Source organism: Gadus macrocephalus, chromosome 5, assembly GCF_031168955.1.
Source record: "Gadus macrocephalus chromosome 5, ASM3116895v1".
In the NCBI taxonomy this organism is placed as follows: domain Eukaryota; kingdom Metazoa; phylum Chordata; class Actinopteri; order Gadiformes; family Gadidae; genus Gadus; species Gadus macrocephalus.
In genome coordinates this window covers 9302840-9327108 of record NC_082386.1, presented here as the reverse complement: position 1 = coordinate 9327108, position 24269 = coordinate 9302840, and the positions used below count along the sequence as shown (strand labels likewise).

Genomic DNA, 24269 nt, shown 5'->3' with positions numbered 1-24269 from the left:
GCCCCCTATCGCCAGGCTCGACCTATGATTGGCTCTTACGACGTGCAACAAAGTATCATCTCTAGCGCTTTTACAAGGCTTTTTTTTGCACATACGGTTTGCAAAGCCATCAAATAGACTAAAATGGCGCTGAGTTCAAGCTCCAAGAAAAAAGTTTGCTACTATTATGATGGTGAGTGTTTAATTCGCTGATAATTTAGCTGGTGCACGCTCTTATCAATGGCATCTGGCGTGCCGATTAAATAATATCCTGTGAAATGTGTGTACTGCGACTAGCCATAGCCGACCAGCTAACAGCTAGCCCGACTCGAAAGCTTTCTCCAGCCAGACATCCGCAAGACTAAACATAATGTTGCACATTGAAGCCATTATCCTTTTTAGGGAACGTAACGCAATGTATACGCTTACTTCAATCCCCGCTTCAGCATTCCGCTTGGCTGGTTAATCGTTAATTAGCGTGGCCTAATTGAGTTGTTCATTTAAGTAGTAACTAGCAAACGAGCTAACAAAGGATGCGACTTGATCATCACCTTTAATTGCAATGGTCCCTACTCCTCGTTTTTGTAACTGCTGGTTACGTAGCTCAACACTGTTCGTTGAATGAATGCATATTCCAGTATTCGGGTTTTTTGACGTTATATTGACGTGATAAACAATCCTATTCCTGTGATATCAGCCCTTAGTTTTGCAATGCCTAATTACATGCGTAATCTGCCGTAGTTGGTATCACGTTTGTATAGTTATTTGAGGGAAACTCTTGATGCTGCATGATGAGTGCATCAATCATTTGGCTGTTGATTTTGATTTTGTCAAAATTATTGTCTTTTGGTGATTGCATCTAATATGTGCGGTATTTCCCCCATTCCAGGTGATGTCGGGAATTACTACTATGGCCAGGGACATCCAATGAAGCCCCACCGCATCCGCATGACCCACAACCTGTTGCTGAACTATGGCCTCTACAGAAAGATGGAGATATATGTAAGTTATGTAAACCACTCCCCTATATGAGTAAGGAGACATTTTGAAAGCAGTTGATGGGCATTTTGAATCTAATTTGGTGTGTGTTTTTCAGCGTCCTCACAAAGCCAATGGTGAGGAGATGACCAAGTATCACAGCGATGACTACATTAAGTTTTTACGATCCATCCGGCCAGACAACATGTCTGAGTACAGCAAACAGATGCAGAGATGTAGGTTTATCCCTCCTATTTCTTTTCATAACTTCACTTAAATAATATAATTTTGTAATTTCCTAATAAAACCCTTGTCCAGCCTTTGTCATTGTTCTAAGTGCTATGCTTTACTGTTGGTCCACAGTTAATGTGGGGGAGGACTGTCCAGTGTTTGACGGACTGTTTGAGTTCTGCCAGCTGTCCACGGGAGGCTCTGTTGGTAAGGGTTCCTATGTCTGCTCCTCCGCTGTATCCCATAGATCCATGCCTATTGCCTACCATACCTTGTAATTCTTTCTCGTTGAGTGCATCCATAAGCAATGTGCTACTAATTATCGGACCATTCCAGCGGGTGCTGTGAAGCTGAACAAGCAGCAGACGGACATAGCCATCAACTGGGCTGGGGGCTTGCATCACGCCAAGAAGTCCGAAGCCTCGGGTTTCTGCTACGTCAACGACATCGTCCTGGCTATCCTCGAGTTACTGAAGTGAGTATTGCCAATGCTAGAGCCGTGCCACAGCAAATCAGCGGCATGCTTGTTATTCAATGAAGTGAGGAGTGTGCAGCATGGAGACTATATCTAACATTCCACTTTGCCATATGGAGGGAAGCCAGTTAGTTAAATGGTTCTTTAATAAACCTAATAATAAAAAATGCTACAGTCTTATGCTACAATCAAATGTCTAATGTCTACAGTTGGGAGAGTGAGAAATAAGTTGGCAACAGGTAGCCGCTATGGGCATGGTGTCAGTGAATCAGTGGGTAAATGTTGGCGTCGCTGCTCCCCAGATACCACCAGAGGGTTCTCTACATCGACATCGATATCCACCACGGAGACGGCGTGGAGGAGGCCTTCTACACCACGGACCGCGTCATGACCGTGTCCTTCCACAAGTACGGGGAGTACTTCCCTGGCACCGGAGACTTGAGGGTAAGGCTCACCAACACATTCCAAATGCACCTCTGGTCAGCATAGTGACTGTGTGTGTTTGTCAATGGTCATCTTGTTATATTTGTTAGATGTCTGCGGTTTCTTTTTAAAATTCAGGACATTGGTGCAGGGAAGGGAAAATATTATGCAGTGAATTACCCACTGCGGGACGGGATCGACGACGAATCGTACGAAGCCATCTTTAAGCCGGTGAGTAAAGCAGTGCTTGTGGGTCTAAGGGTTGTCTACCTGTATTAGTCTTCTTATGGGTGACATGTTTTCTGCAATATTTTAACTGACTTTGTGATGCTGGTGTAGATCATGGCCAAGGTGATGGAGATGTACCAACCTTCTGCTGTGGTGCTCCAGTGTGGAGCAGATTCTTTGTCTGGAGATCGGCTTGGCTGCTTTAACCTCACCATCAAAGGTACCTTCACGTCACTTGTGCATGGGATGGGTCGGGCTTTTGTCAATGGTCGCAAATATAGTAGTTTGACTGAAGATGCACACCAGTGTTAATTTCGTTACCGAAAAATATGACCAAAAAGGTTCGTCAATGACCTTTTTTACATGACTAAGACGAGACGACGAGCTAAAAATAGATCTTTGATAACAATAACTATGACGAAATGTACGTTTTGTTTTTTCGAGACAGGACTAAAATGTTAGTGGTGTGCTATTTGGACATTCAAAATGCACGATTTTTTCCAATCATTACCCTCCCGTAAGGTTCTTATGCAACTGTTCACTCCTCCAGTAAATAGGACGGACCTAAGCTACGACTTGGCAGCGGGAGATATAGTCCACTCAGCTATGAGCTAACGTTATGCATTGTACATATTTATAATTCGAAATTCGTCCCAGCTTTTATACCACAGATACTCTAGGGTCTATAGCATATAACCGCGTTGTCTGATTACAGTTTAATTCATTTTTCACAATTTACGCCTCTCGTTTTGAAGAAAATCACCGCGCCATTCGTTTCAATGGGAATCGCCACGGTCTATACTTTCAACACAAGGTGTACTTTGAAATTCATCCCAGCCTTTATACTATATGGTCTATAGCACATAACCGCGTTTTCTGATTACAGTTTAATGCATTTTTCACAATTTGTCGTTTTGAAGGATGAACAGACAAGATTACTAAAGTGACGTCACGTTTCCATAGCAACCGATTTTCGGCTCTACACAAACCAAATTAACAAGGGGAAATCCTATGCCACACAAACCTTTTACAGAGATGGAACAATTTTTTGGCGAATTGATTTGTGAGTTTGCTTTACCAATGATGTAAGTAATGCTGAGAATAGATTGTCTTCATATAAAAAATAAATAAACTAAACTAACGTTTACGAACGCCTCGACATGTTTCGATTGGTAGTGATTTTCACCTCTTGAAATTTATTTATTTTAATTTTGAAAGAAGCAACGCATGGGAGCAATGGAGAACGCCATCTCTCGTTTGGTTGTTTAGAACTGAAAATCTGGTTGTCGGGGCAACCTGACGTTTTCACTTTGGTACTCTATTTGAGTGGAACAACTTAGCAGGTGTCCATATATAAGGGGTTAGCCTAATTGAACTAGTTTAAAAAGAGAAAACATTTTGACTAAAATGTAAGGACTTTTCGTCGACTAAAACTACAGAGGAAAACAATGACTAAAATGTGACTAAAACTAATAAGCATTTTCGTCAAAAGACTAAGACTAAATCTAAAATAGCTGACAAAATTAACACTGATGCACACAGACATAGATTGTAAAACTTTTAATCTTAAAGGGGACATATTATGAAAAAAGTACTTATCCTGGGATTTGGGGTGTTGTTGTGGGTATATGGTGCTCCCACACGCATACAAACTTTAAAATAAGTCTGATTTTTTGAGTGAGATACTCATTTCTGGAAGCAGCCCGCCTCCAGCTACCAAACGAGCGAAAGAGTTTCGGCGCCCCCTCCTACGTAGGAAGGGGGCACATTTGAATATTACTTCCCACTCCCCTCCAATCAGAGCATCGCTAAGATTTTGTGGACCAGCGGACGAGCAGCTCCGGCGGGGGGAACTCGGCGCTAGCCCTCCAGCTAAGCTCTGCGAGACCCTCGCTCTGGCGCCGAGCTCACCCCGCCAGAGCTGGCGCCGAATGGAAGTCGGGAGGAGGAGACATGGAGTAGAAAGGGATTGTGCTCCCGGAGCTGAGCTGCCGGACCGCCGCCGAGCTGCCCCAGCCGGAGCTGCTCGTCCGCTGGAGCTGCCACCTAGCTTCGGCGCCAGTTCAGCTCCCGGAGTACACCTACCGAGGGTCCGGAGCTGCCGGACTGCGGCTGGACGGCTTCGACGGCGGCCGGCAGCTCCGGAGCGGGGAACTCGGAGGCAGTCCGGCAGCTCAGCTCCCGGAGTACAATCCTTTTCTTCTCCATGTCGTGGTTCATGGACTTCAGAAAGTCAATGCCAAAGTTCCTTCCCCCCAATTCTTCTCAACCATGGCCGAGTTATCCCCCACTACGAGTCTTTACTTGTGGAAGTACCAGAGACGTCAGACACAGTCTTTATTATTCATAATATCATCCGAGGCGCACATAGCTTTTGACCGTGATATTAGATGGATTATATAAATACCCGTATATAATATTATTATTATGTTATATTATATAGATATAGAGGAGTCAGCAAACGGCAACAATCCCTTCTCCTCCATGCTGTGGTTCAGTCTGACAGCTCATTGGTCAATGGGCAGCAGCTAATTTGCATCAATGCTACAGACACCAGAAACAGCGCATTCTGAAGGGACTGAAACAGGGTTATAGCGGTAGACAATATTTTTTTCCCTAAAAGCTATTTCCAGCAAACGGCTTAAAAAACATGTTTTCTGGAACTGAAATACTATGTTTACTTGTTGGGAAAACACCATAATATGTCACCTTTAAATCATGGCAATATTCCATGCGGTGTGTCCCATCTTGCTTATGCGGACTGACAATGGACCCTCGGTTGTGTCAACCTTTCATTTAGCAATAATTATTTGCGTTGTCTTTGTTATGAACCCAGGCCATGCCAAGTGTGTGGAGTACATGAAGAGCTTCAATCTGCCCCTGCTGATGCTGGGCGGCGGGGGCTACACCATCCGCAACGTGGCCCGCTGCTGGACCTACGAGACGGCCGTGGCCCTGGACAGCCCCATCCCCAACGGTCAGTGTGAAGCGCCCTACACTTTCCCCTCCTCGCTCCACACCCTGGCCATGTTGCGTCCCTGACCGTTGACTAAAGCGACGACGTGCTTGGGCCCACAGAGCTGCCGTACAACGACTACTTTGAGTACTTCGGGCCGGACTTCAAGCTGCACATCAGCCCGTCCAACATGACCAACCAGAACACCAACGACTACCTGGAGAAGATCAAGTGAGTGGTCTACTGTAGTGGCACGGCCTGCCATGACGGTCCTCCTGGGGTATTCTAAAGCGTGGTTGCATTGTTCGTAATGGCCTTAATGACACCGTGTATAATGGTGGGTTGAGGCTGTGTCAGGTGTGTGTGTGTGTGTGTGTGTGTGTACACAGCTGCAGGCTGGTAGATGGTATGACTCCCTGCTACCAAAAGGTCTGTGTGTGCGTGTGTGTGTGTGGAGTGCAAACAGTGTTCTGCGTCCCACAGGCAGCGTCTGTTTGAGAACCTGCGCATGCTGCCCCACGCGCCCGGCGTGCAGATGCAGGCCATCCCGGAGGACGCCGTGCAGGAGGACAGCGGCGACGAGGAGGAGGACGACCCCAACAAGCGCATCTCCAGTGAGACCCTCCGCCGCCGCCCCTGCCCATCAAACGCCGTGCGGCGTCTCGTTGCTTCTGCTCCTCGTCTGCTCCCCGTGCGGCCCTTGACCGAAGCTCTTACGGTCGCTTTTCTTTTTTCCTAGTTCGGGCCCATGACAAGCGGATAGCATGCGAGGAAGAGTTCTCGGACTCGGAAGACGAAGGCGAGGGGGGCCGGCGGAACGCGGCCAGCTTCAAGAAGGCCAAGCGCACAAAGACGGAGGGCGAGAAGGAGGCCGAGGAGAAGGAGAAGAAAGGTGTGCTTCTTTCCGCTTTTTTTTTTTTTTGTTGACGACGTTAGGGTTTACTGTGTGTGTCATCTGTCGGTTGAAATCGGAGGGCCGAGGTCTGTCAGCCCGTGATGCACCCCATCCCAGTCTACTTTTTTTAAAAATTATTATTAAATTCTATGATTGTGTCCATTATAGAAGTGAAGGAAGAAGAGAAGCAGCCCGAAGAGGAGAAAATGGACACGTCAAAGTGAGCGAGCGCACACAAGCACTCACATTGCCTGTCTGCTGGAGGGAGTGGCCAGTGGGAGGGCTAACCCTTTCCGTACTCTTCCTTCTTCTACAGGCCGAAAGAAGAGTCCAAGACGCCCTGAGATGGCCGACTCCTGGGAGACCGGGGTCAAGTGTACAGAAGGAATTTGGAAAAAGTGGTTGGGTTTTATTGGCCCCCTCCTAACCATACGTATTTTCGGTGCCAAACTGGAAATGAATGGATGAAAGACTATACTTTTTAAAAGGTATGACCCTTGGGTCCTTGTAAGGTTTAGTTTTTTTTTAGGTTAACTTGAGTAACATTCATGAACTTGAGAGACGTTTTTATGTATTTTGTTTTTGTACACGTTATTTTTTCATAATCTGCGATAAAACCTTGCTTTGATCCTTAGAGGTCGGGTAGAGTGTAAAAATGGTTTATACATGTATCATTTACATGTATCATTTTTATACGCGTCCTTTTGCATTCAATTAATTTAAGTCATCAAAATTGTGGCTACTTCAATTTTATGTATTTTAGTCCCATTTTTGTCCTGTGCCTTTTTGACAAACTTGACATAATATACCCCTAGCATTAAAGGAATTCAGTCCTCATAAAGGACATTTTACAATATTAAGTTTAATAGGTTGTATACATATGAAATGGTCCTAATGGAGTCATTGACACATTAGCTGGAACCTTTCTGTGTGTTTAGCCTAGAGACATGCAGAACTCTGATCCAATAGTCCCCTAGGTTATCTTGGGACTTGAATGTCCAATGTGCTGTATTATATTCTTGTGAAAGGGGAGGTAAGAGTGGTATGTATTGTTTTGTTCTTTGAACGTTGTTCCAACAGCCTGCTCGTGACTTTCGTAGCATTCTGGGACAAACTCCGGTGTATTGACCACACATTTTAATAAAAAAAATAGTAAATAAATGTTCACTTGAATTACCATCCTGAGTCCAAAAGCATATTGTGCACATGGTGAAGTTAACAGTAGTTCCTACAATTTCAAAATAACAGCATTTACAACATTGTTTACAAAGTACTTATACTTTCGAGATAAATTGATATTTTCTCATGTGAATAAAGCAATTTGATCCCACCATGTCCTGAAGGGTAGTCACTTATTTCTGTGGTTGCACTACATCCTTGTACGTATCGACTGTCCAGTTCATCATTAGACGGGACTAGTCCTTAGCGTAACCGTTGACTTATCAGCTCCCTCTGGAGTTGGGTTGGAGTTTTCTTCAGCTACAGTGTTTCTACGCAGCAGGTTTTAAGTTCTCTCTGGAAGGTGACCTGGCAGGTTTAGAGCCAGTCACTCGGTCCTTCTGAAGTGTGACGGTCCAACAGTTCATGTTGCTCCGGAGTCTCCAGCTCGCTGTCTGGTTCCGGGGCCGAAACCACTGACTGTGCGGTTTGATGATGTCTCTGAATGCGAACCTGAAATGGTAAAGTAACCAGCTTATTACACATTTTACTGACTAGCATGAAAAAAAAAAAACGGAAGGACATCGCCGAAAAGGTGGGTGTGTTTCAAAGTGAGTCACAAACGTGTCTTCCAAAATCTCCAGATGCCAACGAGCACTAATGTACAAAAATTAAGGAAAACCTGAGAAGCAGCCGAAAAAGGCATCAGACCGATGATATCTGTATCCGACTCAGACTATTAGGAAAAATGAAGGTCATGATTTCTGCAGGTCATCCAAAGGTTAATGATGCCAACCGGAGCTGCTTCAGCTCGGAAGCTCCACACTGCTCCTGTCTCCATAGGAGTAGGGTGAACGACGCGCGTAGCGTGGCTTACCCGTTTGGCGTTGCGAGGCCTCTTGTGGCACGGGCATAGATAGAGGGAGGAGGTGCAGAGCGCAAAGCAGCGGAAGGAAAACACCAGCTGCACCACAGACAACACGATGAGGGGAATCCAGAGGACTATCGTGGTTCCCTGGTAGAGATATCGGGGGGAAAACAGCAAGTCGTGTCATCAGGTCAAAATTAAAAAAATACTTAACGTTTCTGTCTTGGCTGCCTCTCTCAGCACATGTAGGCAGTGTTTACATGCATAGGTACAACTTTATTAATCCCCTTTAGGAGAAATGTGTTTGTCTTTAACTCACATAGATCCGGGTGGGGTCAAAGGGGCATTCGTAGGTGATGCTGGAATAGCCATCAGCATCAGGGAACTTGCAGTGGGTCAACAGGCCCCGCCCATTGTGCATTATGGCCTTCACTGTGGAGGCCATGACACCAAGGGCAGAGGCCGTTCCTAAGAGGCCCGATATGAAGCTTGTGACCAACAGGGACCATTTCTACAGGAAGAAAATTGCTTTCAGGAATGTCATTGTGATCAACCCCCCACCACACACGCCGATACTAAAACGGTTGTCCCACTCCCATCTTTGCAACAATTATGGTAATATGAATCTCCCAATGAAAAAGAAAAAAAGTGGGATGTGTTTATAATGAATTAGTTTTCCCTCTATTACTACAAGAACAGGATACACACTTTCACGAGACAAGTTTGAACAAGTGTTGGGTGTAGGATGGTTGCCTACCAGTGGCACTCTTTTCTTGTTTTTGGACAAAACAATGGTAAGTATTCCACAAATGATTCCCTGCAGAAGAGGGAGGATTACCAATCAGTATGTTAGATGGCAAGGGTATGGTTAGTAAATGCATGGTATTAGTGTGTATAAATATTGGTGCATAAACACAAAGACCAAGAGAGTAATTCTACTGTTTCTAGACTCTTCTAGACCTGCTTGCTAATAAAATGCAGGCCTGCTATCAATATTTAATAATTTTTCTTCTAGTACTCTTTGAGTTTTTCTTTGTTAAAGATGTCTTAAAGTAATAATATTATGCCACCAGGTATTAGTGTGATTAGCAGTAAGGCACAGGAAAAGACAGATTTTCAAAGGGCTTGTAATGGCTAATCACACTCACATGTGGCATAATATCCCCCCTTAAACAATTTGTTATGAACATTGCTACCAGCACTGTCCTCATGCAGGCCTGTAGGGGTCAGTGTTCGGTCACAAATGTTGTAAAGTGAGCTTTTTTCCGCTTTGTGAGAAAAGGTGTCCTACTAACTCACCAGAAGGCCAGCCACAATAGCGATCACATTGGCGATGGCGTACACCATGGTTCGAGCCAGGGCGTGGACGCTGATGTGCCTGAGCACAGCACCGTGCACCAGCGCACTCAGCAGGAAGTTCATGTGACCTACCAGCACCAGCCCAAGGCCCATCTTCATCAAGGCCTTGCTGTCCTTGAGGCTGGTGCAGCATACTCCTGTTGGGGGGGGGGGGAATGATCATCCTCATCATCATAATCATCATCAACACATCTCACAAACATCTGCAGGGAGACACTATAAGGGTAGATTGATTAACCATTAATTAACTTTAGTTTATGCAGTAATAAGAATTATTATGTTGCATAAACATAGGGTTAGGGGAAAAACTTATTTAGTAATGTTTAAATGAATAACTTTGTTAACATGAACACCATTAGTAAACATGAGCAACATCAACAAATGATTACCAGACACATTTAACTGTTTATTATCTGTTAATGCTTACAACTGCATTATCTAGTGTTAATTATTGTACCCTTATTGTAAAGTGTGACCATTTTTTTTTTGTTGTTGTTGTTAAAACGGATGATAAAGTAGAACTATGTTGCGTCTAGTCACCCACACTGGAAACACGAAAAAGAAGATAATCAGGTTTAGGGACAACTGCCACTTTACGCCAAGCCCCTATTGGTCATTAACAAATACATTTAGTCGTATCCGGATCAAATTATAGTAGGATACTCCGAGGAGAGTAGGCGAATGCAAATGATAGGGAAGTTGTGACCTGGACCACACATGTATATTTGGCAGTTTTTAAAGCGTAAAGGGTAGGGGGTTAAACATTTACCAACTGGTAGCCCAAGGTTCCCGGAAGGGAATCTATCTGTTCCTTCACAATTTCACCTATGCGACCCATTAAACTCTTTCGCATGTTGATACTCGGCATATCATGCTCTTGAATATGAATGGACACTGAAAAAATACATTGCAAAGAATGTATTTTGACTGCGCGGACCAATTTACGTTACTGCACTGAGAACCACGCCTAAAAGGTTGTCGTTAGTTTGGTTTGCGCTCTGTTGCTTGCATAGGTCTATAATAGTAACGATAATCAGTTTAAATATACTTACCAAAGTTTACCATGATTTATTTCCGGTTATCCTACAATTATTTATATTAGCCGCGTCATTGCCTTCCCTTTTAATCCAAAAAGCTTCTCCTTCTTCTTCTTCTTGTCTCCTTCACCTGTGTTAGTAGTCTACACAGCAGGGGGCGGAGTCTCGGCCGCAGCCCCGCCCACCGCACCTGGGTTGCTGTGAGTTTCTCAGAGCACGCACTACGCTCCAAAAGATCCGTGGAGGTCAACGAATACCTACGTAAGGTGTCGTTCACCAATAAAAATCGGATTTGACTAACTAGCATTAGTTAATTGATTATTACACACACCTGTGTGTGCTCAGTGTGCGCTGTTAAAAGCAGACTTGCTTGTTTTTCACTGAGCGCTGAAGGAGGTAGTCTGCATTATGTTGATGCTAGGTGTATTCTTGTTGTGTTTTGGCACGGGGACTCTTCTCCCTTTCCACTCGACATTGGAGAGCCAGATTGCTGAATTGTCTCAGGGGATTTTTGAAGATGCATTTCTTTTTCCAGCTGACATGGATTTTCAAGGACCATTCGACACAATGTTCAGCTCCTGGCAATCTAGCAGACCAGATTTCCACATGCTTACAGAACTGCCTCCCTTTATGAGTCTTCCGAATGTCCAGGTGTTGTGTAATCGATCAAAGATAACCTTGCTGGTCGATAAGGCATACGGCGGTGTCCAACTCAATGGAGATGAGGTGCAACTTGGCAAAGGGTGCAATGTGAATGGAGTTCTGGATAACCAATTTGTCTTGACTTACGACCACACAAAGTGTGGCACTATTCGTGTGGTGAGTTGTAGTCCTGTTTAAAAAAGGATTTCAATGAATAAGTAGGGTATTTTCTGATGCAGACTTTGTCTTGTAGGTTCAGAGTGGTTTGGAGGTTTTCTCTAACTATCTCCATGTTGATCCCAAAAAATCTGTCTTCAACTGGTGGCCTACTCCCTTCACCCTGCCTATTTCCTGCAGCCCAAACATGCAAGTCTTGACTTAAAAATCTTGATTCAGAGAGATGCCTACCTGGTACTACAGATTGTGTGCGTTTAAATCAAATTGGACCTGACTGGGCATTTTACAATGCTCTGACTCAAATGTTTTTCAGGTGTCCTAGTCCTAGCTTTCCATTCCCACTGGAATTGCCCAACGAAGAGTGGAGCTTTGTTATGCAACCAATGAATTGTGGGTACTGCTCACTTTTTTTTTTTTTAATTTTTGGTCTTAAATTGTTTGGTTACTAATAAACACTTTCTTCTTCCTAAAAGCGTTCTGGACCCAGACTGCCCATTCCAACTTCTATGAAAGGGGTCAAAATATAAATGTACAGGTGATGGCAAAATCAGGTCTCCAACAGCAGCCCTTCCTTCAGGCCTGCTTTGTGTCTCCATCCCCCGACCCCCACTTCAAACCTCGGCAGGCCGTCGTGATAAATAAAGGGTAAGCTTTTGGTAGAGCGGCACCTGTCTCACCCAGGTGGTGGTTCATGCAAAAGCCCCATTGGTGACCCGACACTCCATACTATGACCCCTAAACACATTTGGCCTATAAATGCTTCCCAAGAAAATCCTTTATTCTTTCAGGTGTGCTTCAGTTTCATCTGACTCGTCTCCTGCACTGGTGGAATACGCTGCTCCGACAAGCGCGGGTGCCATTAATCTGGTCCTGCACACATCTACTCTGCGTTCAGAGGTTGGTACTGTCTCCGGGTTCTGTGCTTCAGCTGACTCCTTGCTTGGTGGGCTTGGATGATTTGTCCTTTTTTGTTCACAAGGTGTACATGCACTGTAGTGTGCTGATGTCTGCCTTCGGCATCACCCCGGGGTCCAAGTCATGCAACTACAACAAGATGGAGTCCAGGTGCATGATGATGTTAACACTTTGGGTATACGCATGTGTGTGGGATTGTTATCTTGCTAATGGCCGACTTGTCGTTCTCCAGATGGGAGGAGCTGAGTGGAGACCTGGAAGTATGCCGCTGCTGTAGCTCACGGTGTCAAGCAGTTAAACATTTTAACATCGGTGAGTGCTTGCCGATTGTAGAGCACCAAATTAAGACGCTTCATGGTAAAGTGTAAAAGGGCTATCCAGCTTACAATGCTAGCTGCAGTTTAGTTGACTGTCTTGTCATTTCAGCTACAAAGGCTATAGTCACTACTGGTCCTTTCTACTTCTTGGGGAAGGAAATGGCGGAGGTACCTCTGACATCGCTGGACCATCTTGGTGACTCCTACCTGAGCTCAGGTGCTGAGGTCATGCAGTCTGACTCTGCTTTCGCTGTGGTGACTGAATACCAGGCCCCCTCAGCCCCCAGTTTGCAGGACAGCAGAGTGCAGTCTGAAGTGAACGAGATCGCAGAAACCCCCATGGATCCTCCCCTAGGTGAGCCTCAGGGTATGGTGGTCCAGAGCCTGGGCCCAGTGGCCAGGCTAACCATGTGGCTACCGAGGGGGTTGAGAACCACCCAGCCATTACCTGAGCCGGAGAGGACCCCTTCCATGGCAAACGCATCAGAGGCCCCAGACTCTGGACTAAATGAGATCCAAATCAACCCTCGTGCGACGGGCGAGGACCTTCTGTTGCTTCCTGGCTCTGACAAGAGCGATGGTAAAGATGCATCAAGTGATGCTGATATGGGAACCCCAGCAATGGTCGACGGCTATCCGATTCCTGAAGCCTCGGAGAAGACCTCTCTCCTGGAGGAATCCACGAGGAAACAGTGGGGCAGGAGGCCCATGGCGACGGGGGACTTAAAGGGCCTGGTGACTGTGAACAACCTGAGTGAGGAGAAGCGACCTGAGAAGCGCTCCAACCGACGCAGGGATCAGAGGGACGCGAGCAGCTCTTCTCCTGTAATCCGCTCTCGAGTACAGTTTACAAAAAGCGTGGACGGGTCTCAGACGCTGAGCTACGAGGAGGACGTCATCAAGCAGAAGGAAAAGCCCAAGATGCGAAGCTTGGGGAAGGATGACGTTGTCAAAGAGACTCAAAAGACGGGCCAGAGGGCGCTCTATACCTTCCTCGAATTGTTGAAGTAGGTTTATCAGAAACTTCACACATTTATTTTTGTTGAAAGATTTAACACAATTTGGACTAATTTATTTTGTTTTCAGGAACATCAGAGCGGAGTAATTCTACAGAAGCTTCAGCTGTCTTATCTACATAGGCCTTTATTAAAATAAACATTGCCTGACTCCATGTTTGTGGTCTTGATCATTTTGCACTTGGATTATATTTGGTTAGTCGAGTTGTACTTCTATTTGTTATTCAAACGCCCACAGTCTCATGTAGCAGTCTCACCCAGATGTCGCTGTAGGGAACATGGCTGTGTGGTTGCGACGACAGTGTGCGCTCTCCCTTTTACACTGCCCGCTCCCCTCTCCCTCCCCCTCCCCTAGCCCAAGTTTGACCCTTCCTCTGTACCACCGCTCGCCACTATAAAGTGCACATGTTTTCGTCCCGCAGTCTCTTTCCCCGGCCACAAACGAGCGTGGGTGTCAACTCACAGTTCTTGAAAAAAAACTTAAAAAATATAAAAATTAAAAAAAATCAAAATCTTTATAAAAACTAGCGACATAATTAAATACAAAAACGACTTTAAAAAAAATCGAAAAATATTTACTTAAAAGAAAAAAAACACAAGAGTCCTCGGGCTTAACCCGAAGTTGGCGTCAACCGGTAGAAACTCTTATTGGGGTGTCATTCCTTCGAATTAGTTTTTAGGGTTAGGAAGGTCCGGCCAAGGAAACTTCTTCACCCATTAACGAACCCTAGGTACTTTTAACATTGGACACGGAATACATCATCTGGTCTTCGTGGGAGAAATCGAGTTCATATTCTTGGTGAACTTCAAGTTATGAACACTGCGACAACCGGGAGTTATCCAATGGCTTCTCTCTATGTTGGCGATCTGCACCCCGATATCACGGAGGCTATGCTGTACGAGAAATTCAGCCCAGCTGGACCGGTGCTCTCGATTCGGGTATGCCGGGATATGATCACCAGACGTTCTCTGGGTTATGCCTACGTGAACTTCTCCCAACCTGCTGACGGTAAGTAGCCTAATGCATTAATGCATCGGGGAACCAATGTATTCATTGCATATACGCTTAATAAGAAAACATTTGAAATCAATGCATTAACTGCTACAGTAAGTAACGCCTCCACGCGTGCCATGGCATGGCCGTCCTGCTTGGTTTCAAACGAATCTAAACGAAACTAATTGCATGCAGTTTATATTCCATACTCAAAACAGCATACATGTACCGGAGAAAATGCCGCACGACGATTTCATTATAAGCTCTTGCCATACGTTATGTCTTGATATTATCATTTACAGTAGGCCTTTGTATGACCCATATAATTGCAATGATCCAGTTATTGCAGAATAGCAGACATTCTTAGTTGCGTTAGGTCGGTCCCTATTCTATGAAACCTAAATCAGTGCGTTTTATAGGAGCTATATTCCACTATAGGGCCATCATTTACAGTGAGGGAAGTAGGCATTCTCGATATTCGCACACTAGACAAAAATGACCCATTTCTGCTCCTATTTAAAGGACCACTAAGGGACATTTCAATACTGAAATTATTCCCTGATGCTCCGGTTTCTATAGCCTACTCACTGAAAAGACTACCGGTGGCGAACAACAACACTGAATGACGTTACAGTGAGACAAGGCTGACATCTGCCACCATAGGCCTAGAATATCAAATAACTATCTCCCTTTGTTCTTAAATACATCTAGCTTATGTTCGATTTCATAATTTTCAACAAAGGCAGGCCTATTGGTACATACTATATTGACCCCTTTCAATTGTTGAGGATTCAGTTGTATTGTTATAACAATAACTTGGAAAGCCTTTTTTTTTTTTTTTTCTCAAAGTCATGTCCCCTTGGAATAATGTTAAAGCATAGAGAACTGGAGGTTGGGTTTGTGAGTAGATTGTCTGCAAAGGAACAAGACTGCTATTTGGACAAGGAAAGACTTTAAGACACTTTATCCCATCATACACATTGTGTACACCTGTCACTAGGCCTCCATGCTCAAACAGTGGGCTTCTTCTAGTTCGAGGTAGGAGAGTAAGTATTTCTTAGTATTTGAACACTCTAGCTATGAATATTAAGGTCATTTAAGGCATATAGTTCAGGCTTATAAGGTATAAGTCACATCATTATGATTGGAATATTTATGGTAACTAAGATGTGACACCGGTGTGTGTAAACCTTTTCTATCCTGGTTGAATGTGTTTTGTCCATGTCCATGGTAGAGAATGTTTCAAGTAACACGCCAGGCCAAATAGCTCCCAGGGCCCCACTCTAAATTTAGAACCTTGTTTAGACCCCCTTACATTTGCCTGGCCATAATGGCTTCATGGCTCTTTAGTCTTAAAAACCCAGAAGATGAAAGAGACCACATGGCAAACTGTAGGCACAGAATGATTAACTCTAGTCCAGTAGTCTACAGTTAGCACTGAATATTTTTTGTTATAGACTGTGTTGATTCTGTGACATTTATCTTTATTCCTGTGCTTTATAACATGTAGAAAATCAAGCACCAGGCAGGGAACCTTCTGGAATCGGTCCCACACGTTCGACACCACACACCTTCTGTGGCCATATGTTGTGAAGTACAATCGCAGGGAAAACCGCTGAGGCCAGCAGTCGCACAGCACCTCTGTTTTGTTTACCAGACATTTCTGCTGAAAAGCTGTGTGTGTGTGTGTGTGTGTGTGTGTGTGTGTGTGTGTGTGTGTGTGTGTGTGTGTGTGTGTGTGTGTGTGTGTGTGTGTGTGTGTGTGTGTGTGTGTGTGTGTGTGTGTGTGTGTGTTGACTCTACAAAGGGAGGCTACCAGGAATGTGGGCTCTGATGGCTTTGAAAGCTAACCTGGGGACATGGCTATAGAAAAATAAAATGTTAGGATTTAGAAAGAGATAAAAAGATTCTGACAATTTTGTTATCAATGTTAACAAAATTAACAATGTTAGTCATTCCTAAAAAATAGATACATTGTAGTCCAAAAATCGAAATAATTGCACCAAACACAAACATTTATATTATGAACAAATATTACATTCAAACACATTATCTTTGGTCAGAAGTGGTCAATGGTCTTCTTGACATGTGAGGGCAGAAGCATGTGTGCACTTCAACCCCCATGTGTGAGTGAGAGGCCCATGTGCTCACAGCTAGGCCGCACCAGCTGCCACCTTCATGCCAACTGTCCCTCATGGCTCTGAGGACCACATGCTCTTTACGATGTCACACGTGGCTTTATAATGGTGTCTTCCCAAAGGCCGAGAGCTGCAACTGTCGTCGAATGCACTCACAACGTTGTGCTTATGGTGAAATGGTAGAACAGTAATTAACGCTTGGAGTGTCGCCCAGTGGTGCATTCTTTTCTTTTTTTGGTGGATTTGTGTAGAGGGAACTCACTTATGGTGCCTTAAAAACAGTCCAGAGTTTCCGGGAATTTCGGAGGTTGGGACGTTAAGTTCGGAGGAAATCACCTTAAAGACTCTGTTAAGTCTGAGATTTCCCTCTGAACTTCGTGCGGGAGTAGAGCAACCCGAGCCTCCGAGTTGACGTCACAAGTTAACAATGGCTGCCAACTTCATTGATGGACTAAAGTGAACTTGCAGCAAGCACTAAGAGGCGAACCTAACACCCATTCTATCATTTGCACTACGATACATTGTAGCTTACAATTATAAACATCACCTGATAAATTCTCCCTCATGTTCAAGCATCGCAAGCAGTTCTAATAACTGATTCATCTGATTCAGCAAAGAACGCAAAGAGGTCCCTGCGGGCATCCATACTTTGTTGTTGTGAAGTCTAGTCTCACAAACAATCTGTTTTTCCAGTTTTATGTCATAGCCTACGAATGTTTCCTGAACACTCTTATTTCGGAAGAAGGGAAGGTTTACGTAAAGACACGTAAGAGCTTCCGAACCTCCGAGCTCCCATTCTGTAAACTGTGGAGACAAAGTTTAGAATGAACAAACAAGTTCATAAAACAACAACGGCAAGTGAGGTGTTGTTGTTGAAGTGCACATGCTCCCGCTCATCGCCCTTACATTGACCTCTTTGACCCCTTCTCTTCCCCCCCCCCCCTCCCACCACCAACAGCGGAGAGAGCCTTGGACACCATGAACTTTGACGTGGTGAAGGGGAAGCCCATCAGAATTATGTGGTCCCAAAGAGACCCCTCGCTCAGGAAATCCGGCGTGGGCAATGTGTTCATTAAGAACCTGGACAAGTCGATCGACAACAAGGCCCTCTACGACACCTTCTCGGCCTTCGGCAACATCCTCTCATGCAAGGTAGGAACTGGAGTTGCTTTCACTGTGCCCTTTCAGGATTATTGCGTTTTAATGTTTCTGTTTATTAAGTAGAGTGTATTTAGGCCTCGTGACCTCTCCCATGCGTGCTTGCTTCTGAAAAAGGTGTCATTTCTGAAATATTTGTCTTTAATTATTTTGAATTCCACGTCATGCTACACTATGAAATTTTGAACACATGGTAGACAAAGTGTCTCTGAAGCTATTGGATAGCTTTAATATACACTTTTTGATATACTTCTAGGATTCAAAATGGAAGGCACAGAGAAGGATATTTGCTTTTAACAGTGAGCTTTGCCCCTGCTTATAAAAAACACATCATAACATAACCAGAAGGGGAGGGGGCTTCCACGGCATTGTTTTCATTTCCAGGTGGTGCATGATGAAGGTGGCCCTAATCGTCTACATGTCCTCTGTCTCCCAGGTGGTGTGCGATGAGAACGGCTCCAAGGGATACGCCTTTGTGCACTTTGAGACCCAAGATGCGGCCGACCGTGCCATTGAGAAGATGAACGGGATGCTGCTCAATGACCGCAAGGTGTGAGTGTCTCAGCGTCTCAAAGCCGGGGGGGGGGGGTGGTGGTCCCTCTTGAGTTGGTGACGGTTTAAGAAGGTTGTACAGTCCTTCTTTGCTGCTGGCTGTAGTTTCACTCTTTGGATCCTGAAGGGATTTATGTTAGCTTTAAACCTGGCCACTGAAAGAAAAAATTAGCACCTCTGTATGCAGTGGGAGAAGAAGAGACTACAATTTCAGGAAACGATTTGAGTATGGCAATATTTGGTATGCAAATGAGATGGCCGCTGTGTTTATAACAGCTGGCAGTGTCGGGTTAAGGTTTCACCGTCTCCGTCTCTATGTAGCTTGTTCGTTCTATGTCGAGTTTTTAAGTGCTTTAAGAAGCCTTGTCCCTTTTGCATCGTGTTGCACCGCATTGTTGCTTGTTTCCTTTTGCGTGAATGACATCACTAAGAAGCATATTTCTTACAGTGTGAAGAGTCCTCTCCTTACTAACACAACCAACAAAAGAGTGTACTCTCCCTGCGCCAAACGTGTTCCCCGCTTGCCAACCTGTCTTGGAGTGTAACCGTCGTCGGGTGTGTACGTGTGTAATGACGCTTGTGTGTTTTAGTGATGGATCGTGTGCAGGAATGCAATACTGGAAGGCGGATTGGGCAAGGTGGTCCTAGCCAGGTATATACCTATCATTTTGGTCCTCCACAGCTTGCCTCTGCCTGCAAGCCTCTCTCCCTCCACCTCTCTCCATCCGAACCCTGCCGCCACAGTCTCAGGGAAACGGACTACGATGGATGTTCCAAATGTGTTGTCTGTGTTGGTTTTGTGTGACCGGTCTAATTGTTTGCCTGCTCCAGTGATATTAACAGTGAGTGTTTTGGTTTTTTATTGATAATCCCAGACTGGCAATGTCCCATATTGCAGTGTGGCCGTCAAAATGTGTATTGTTTATTGTCTTTTGTGTTTTCTGGTTTTTATTCGTTTGGTCATGTGTAACTTCTCCTCCGTGCTCCTCTTGTGTGGTCAGGTCTCCCTCTATCTCAGTGTGGTGAGGATCCTACTTGGAGGCTTGGGGAACCGCAGTATATTAGACTGGGAAGAATAAACGATTGGCCCTTGGTTTTCCCTTCTCTTTTCGGACCATTTTACAAATGTTTCTGCTATCGCTCTCTCTCTCTCTCTCTCTCTCTCTCTCTCTCTCGCTCTCTCTTGCTCTCTGTCTCTCAGGTTCGTAGGTCGTTTCAAATCTCGCAAGGAGCGGGAGGCTGAACTGGGGGCCAAAGCCAAGGAGTTCACCAATGTCTACATCAAGAACTTTAGTGACGATATGACTGACGACCAGCTGAAGGTGCTCTTCGACCAACACGGTAATCCCCAAACCTTAATCTTTCTTACATCGTGTATTAATACAAATATGTACTTCTTTTATTTTGAAAAAACGACTTTCTCTTGCTTATATTTGGAAAGATCCTTTCAAAATAAGGGCAATATATATTTGCATCAACCAAATTCCTTACGAAATCCTCAGTACAGTGGTGATTGTTGGCTATAAAGCAGCCTCTTGTGTGACTTGCAGGTAGAACGCTCAGTGTGAAGGTAATGACAGACCCCTCCGGCAAATCCAGAGGCTTTGGATTTGTTAGTTATGAGAAACATGAGGACGCCAACAGGGTATGTGTGATATCTGTGATGACAATACCACTTGGTAGCATGCTTGAGTCTTACTTTATTATTTTTATAATTTCGTCACATCTTGTAGATCTAAATGTTTTGGTTGTGTGTGTGTGTGTGTGTGTGTGTGTGTGTGTGTGTGTGTGTGTGTGTGTGTGTGTGTGTGTGTGTGTGTGTGTGTGTGTGTGTGTGTGTGTGGTGTGGTTATGGGTGTGTGTGTTAAAAGGCGGTGGAAGAAATGAATGGCACAGAGGTCCAGGGCAAGACTGTGTTTGTGGGTCGAGCTCAGAAGAAGATGGAGCGCCAGGCGGAGCTAAAGAGGCGGTTTGAGATGCTAAAACAGGAACGCATCAGTCGCTACCAGGTCAGCCGAGAGTGGTGCTGTTCATTGATGGCTCTATTTGGGTTAAATGTTCAGTTAGCTGCTAGATATATGAAAACAATATTACATAAAAAATGAGTTTTGAATGAATTTAAGACGCCTTGGCTTGCTTGTTCTACTTCTTCTTCCAGGGTGTTAACCTGTACATCAAGAACCTTGATGACACCATCGATGACGAGAAACTGCGCAAGGAGTTCTCTCCATTCGGATCCATCACCAGTGCGAAGGTAAGACAACACCCCAACTGCATGTTGTGTTCAAGGTAATCCCCAACATTGACCCGCAACAGTGTTGAGAAGCACACTCTTTACATGTCGCGTCTTGTTTGATCTGGTCTGAGGTGTGACGCGTCCCGGTGTTTCAGGTCATGCTGGAGGAGGGCCGCTCCAAGGGGTTCGGCTTCGTCTGCTTCTCCTCCCCGGAGGAGGCCACCAAGGCCGTGACCGAGATGAACGGCCGCATCGTGGGCTCCAAGCCCCTCTACGTGGCCCTGGCCCAGCGCAAAGAGGAGCGCAAGGCCCACCTCACCAACCAGTACATGCAGCGCATCGCCGGCATGAGGGCCCTGCCCGCCAACGCCATCATCAACCAGTTCCAGCCCGCCAGTGGCTACTTCATGCCCGCCGTGCCCCAAGTTGGGGTATGTCAGACCCCGAAACGAAACGCCTATGAAGATAATGGATAAGTCTTGTCAAACACTAAGCAGTGCTATTCAAAGCTTGACTGGAATTGCTGTGTGTGTGCAGCAGGCGCAGAACAGGACCACTTACTACGCACCCAATCAGATGGCCCAGATGAGACCCAACCCACGTTGGCAACAGCAAGGGGGACGGGGTCAAGGTGAGCACGTCGCCCGCTGGCAGTCGTACACCTAGCTAGCCTATCAGCATGGCCTATCAGCCGATGGAAGGCCCTTGTAGACCTTCTCCTCTGCCCCTCCTACAGGGGGCTTCCAGGGAATGCCGGGCTCCCTGCGGCAGCCGGGACCCCGCGCCAACATGAGACACATGTCCCCCAATTCTAACGCCCCGCGAGGTAGCCTCACACGAGACACATCCGCATGACCTGTCTTATGAGCAGATCCACTGTAGTAGATCCATAATGAATGGGATCCTCCGGTCTCCTATCAATAGCTGGTCCTCAAGTTGATACAATACTCCAGTCTCTTCTCAGCGGCCGATCCTAAGGCTGACCTCCTTATCCGTACCTCCAGGTGGCGCCCAGCCCATGGGTCCCCGTCCCTCCATGGGGGTCGCAGCTCCCCGGGCCATGCCACCCTACAAGTACGCCTCCGGGGTGCGGAACCCCAACCCCCAGGGCGTGCAGCCAATCGCCTTACAGCAGGTAGCGTCTGCGGTCGCGTCACAGCCCACGTCACGCTGCTTCTGTAGCCTTGGTGTGTTGATTTGTGTTTTTTTTTTTTTTTTGTCATGTAATGTGGTTCCTCTTGCGCCCTCCTCCAGGCTCAGCCAGCAGTGCATGTGCAGGGACAGGAACCCCTGACATCCTCCATGCTGGCGGCCGCTCCTCCCCAGGAGCAGAAGCAGATGCTGGGTAACCACGACTATATATACTGTACACTGAAAGTGACACGACGGGGATCCAAGTGCAAAAAGATCAACGCTACGTTTAGACCAAACCGACAGCAATTGCGATGGCAATGGGTGTTGAAAAGTCGATGCATTTTGTAACCCTTTTCCCCTGTCTTTCTCTCCAGGGGAGCGTCTCTTCCCTCTCATTCAGTCCATGCATGCCAGCCTGGCAGGGAAGATCACCGGCATGCTGCTGGAGATCGACAACTCAGAGCTGCTGCACATGCTGGAGTCCCAGGAGTCGCTGCGCTCTAAGGTAAGTTACCAGCGTTCCTCATGACCTCATTCTTCTTTCATGCAATGATAGACAGCGCCATCGGACCAACGCGTATGGAAGCTGAAATCTTTAATATCCTGTTTTTGTTGTCGATTGTTGTTTGTAATCTTGGTGAGGTGTCCCCTGAAAAATAGACAATTAATCTCAATGGTACAAACCATGTTTAAAATAAGATAAAATAAATAATGTGTTCCTTGTATTTATTGGACTTAGTATGATCCACTTCTTGCATTGTATCTGCCAATGCGTGCGTCATGAGTTACTGTGTGAGTGAATACTGGTGTTGTTCCAGGTGGACGAGGCTGTCGCTGTCCTTCAGGCGCATCAGGCCAAGAAAGATGCCACACAGAAAGTCGGGGGCCTCACTTCCACTGCACCTGCTGCCTCCTCCTAAAGACACAGCGCTGTGTTGCAATGGTAGGAGCGTGTTGATTCACAGCATGCATCCGTGCTATCCACCAGTTGATGTCAAATGGGGTAGTTTCACTCTTGTTTGTATGAGATATGCTTTCGATCACATTATGTCTTTCATATTTGTGTTTTTCAGAGCACAGACCATGTTCTACACTGGATCTAGTCTGCCAGTGGGAATACTTCAGACAAAGGATAATGGAAGAATCAAGAATAAAAAAAAACGAAATACTTTTCATTGCACTGTAATAATTATGCCAAACTGTGTACCAAAAGCATTTATGCAAATAACAGCCTGTTCTTTTGATTCAAGGCCCTTAAAGTCATGGCCAAGGACAGACTTTTTTCTATAAACAGAATAGACATTGCTCTACTTCTTTGGTTGAAAGTTTTATGATTGACTTGGTTTAATTTAATTAAAGGGACGTCCTCATCCCAACATGTTATCAGGGGTGTGAAGTGTTATCAGAAAAATAATATAGCAAATTTACCAATGATGTGTACTTCTCAATAAAAAACTAATATTGCAACTTTCCAATGTTGTGTAAGACTTTCTTTGATCTACTATACTATAATACTATGATTTACTCAAAAACCAATTTCAGATAGGCTTATTGGTTCATGGATATAGAATTGACCTACAAACTACTACTAATAACACTACATTTTATTTTAAAAGCACCTTTCAAGGTACCCAAGGACACTGTACAAATAAAGTGCATATACTCAAAGTACATACATAGTCAACAGCAGTCATACACATGATCAGATAAAACTGACAATATGGACATAGTACACTCAGACAGGGACAAAAAAGTGAATAGGACAGACATGGACACGGGCTGGGTACATTAAAAGGCATAAATGCAGTGGGTAAATACACATAGGTACACTCAGTGGGGGTACAGTCATGACATTTGGCATAGAGTGCAAACAAGATGTAGAGATGAAAACAAGTAAAACAGGGGGATATAAAAAGAGGTGGGGCAAGTAGAATCAGAGGGCGAAAAGGAAAGCTGAACTAAAAAGGTGTGTTTTTAACTTAAGTTTTAAAAGTGGATGTTGTTGTTCTTTGGTGCATCACAAGCGGCATTCCAGAGTTTGGGGATTGCCAAACTGAAATCCCTGTCACCCATGGAGCGAAGCCGGGATGAGAGGACTGCAAAAAGACAGACAGCTGAGAAACGAAGGGTGTGGGTTTGCTGTTAAGGGGTAAGTAGGTTTGATAGAATGATTTTGTATTGAATGCGGTAGTGGACAGGGAGCCAATGCAACTGTTAAAGGATGGGAGTGATTTGATCCCAGGGCCTGGTGCGGGTGAGTAGCCTTGCAGCAGAGTTACTGATGCAGATACTGGCTCAATAAAAGTAAACTCCAAAAAAAGTTTGAATTAGTAGTTGTGTTAACATATTTGTGTAAAAACAAACAGTACTTTTTAATATATGATGATTACTTTGATTTAATTT

General features: G+C 45.1%; 4 protein-coding genes across 4 annotated transcripts; 3 read left to right on the top strand and 1 right to left on the bottom strand.

Annotated features, from left to right (window-relative positions):
- Positions 1–15: 15 nt before the first annotated feature.
- LOC132457744 (probable histone deacetylase 1-B) lies at positions 16–7498 on the top strand. Its single transcript, XM_060052062.1, has 14 exons — positions 16–172; positions 869–981; positions 1076–1193; positions 1321–1395; positions 1525–1663; positions 1966–2107; positions 2225–2317; positions 2426–2534; positions 5151–5291; positions 5393–5501; positions 5754–5884; positions 6010–6162; positions 6334–6385; positions 6482–7498. The coding sequence occupies exons 1-14, from the start codon at positions 124–126 to the stop codon at positions 6507–6509; spliced, it is 1452 nt and encodes a 483-aa protein (XP_059908045.1). The 5' UTR covers positions 16–123; the 3' UTR covers positions 6510–7498.
- Positions 6961–10823, bottom strand: tmem54a (transmembrane protein 54a). The gene is made up of 6 exons (XM_060052066.1): positions 10603–10823; positions 9491–9687; positions 8949–9008; positions 8511–8702; positions 8201–8338; positions 6961–7836 (listed from the first exon to the last, which is right to left on the bottom strand). Exons 1-6 carry the CDS (start codon positions 10613–10615, stop codon positions 7702–7704), a joined length of 735 nt encoding a protein of 244 aa, XP_059908049.1. The 5' UTR covers positions 10616–10823; the 3' UTR covers positions 6961–7701.
- Positions 10824–11640: 817 nt separating this feature from the next.
- Positions 11641–13809, top strand: zpcx (zona pellucida protein C). Its single transcript, XM_060052063.1, has 7 exons — positions 11641–11796; positions 11880–12051; positions 12195–12303; positions 12386–12471; positions 12554–12633; positions 12748–13645; positions 13725–13809. The coding sequence occupies exons 1-7, from the start codon at positions 11709–11711 to the stop codon at positions 13741–13743; spliced, it is 1452 nt and encodes a 483-aa protein (XP_059908046.1). The 5' UTR covers positions 11641–11708; the 3' UTR covers positions 13744–13809.
- Positions 13810–14063: 254 nt separating this feature from the next.
- Positions 14064–23341, top strand: pabpc4 (poly(A) binding protein, cytoplasmic 4 (inducible form)). The gene is made up of 15 exons (XM_060052059.1): positions 14064–14663; positions 17745–17938; positions 18381–18496; positions 19698–19837; positions 20047–20141; positions 20368–20505; positions 20655–20750; positions 20888–21163; positions 21270–21363; positions 21469–21558; positions 21737–21867; positions 21987–22077; positions 22241–22371; positions 22685–22809; positions 22940–23341. The coding sequence occupies exons 1-14, from the start codon at positions 14468–14470 to the stop codon at positions 22784–22786; spliced, it is 1890 nt and encodes a 629-aa protein (XP_059908042.1). The 5' UTR covers positions 14064–14467; the 3' UTR covers positions 22787–22809; positions 22940–23341.
- Positions 23342–24269: the final 928 nt, after the last annotated feature.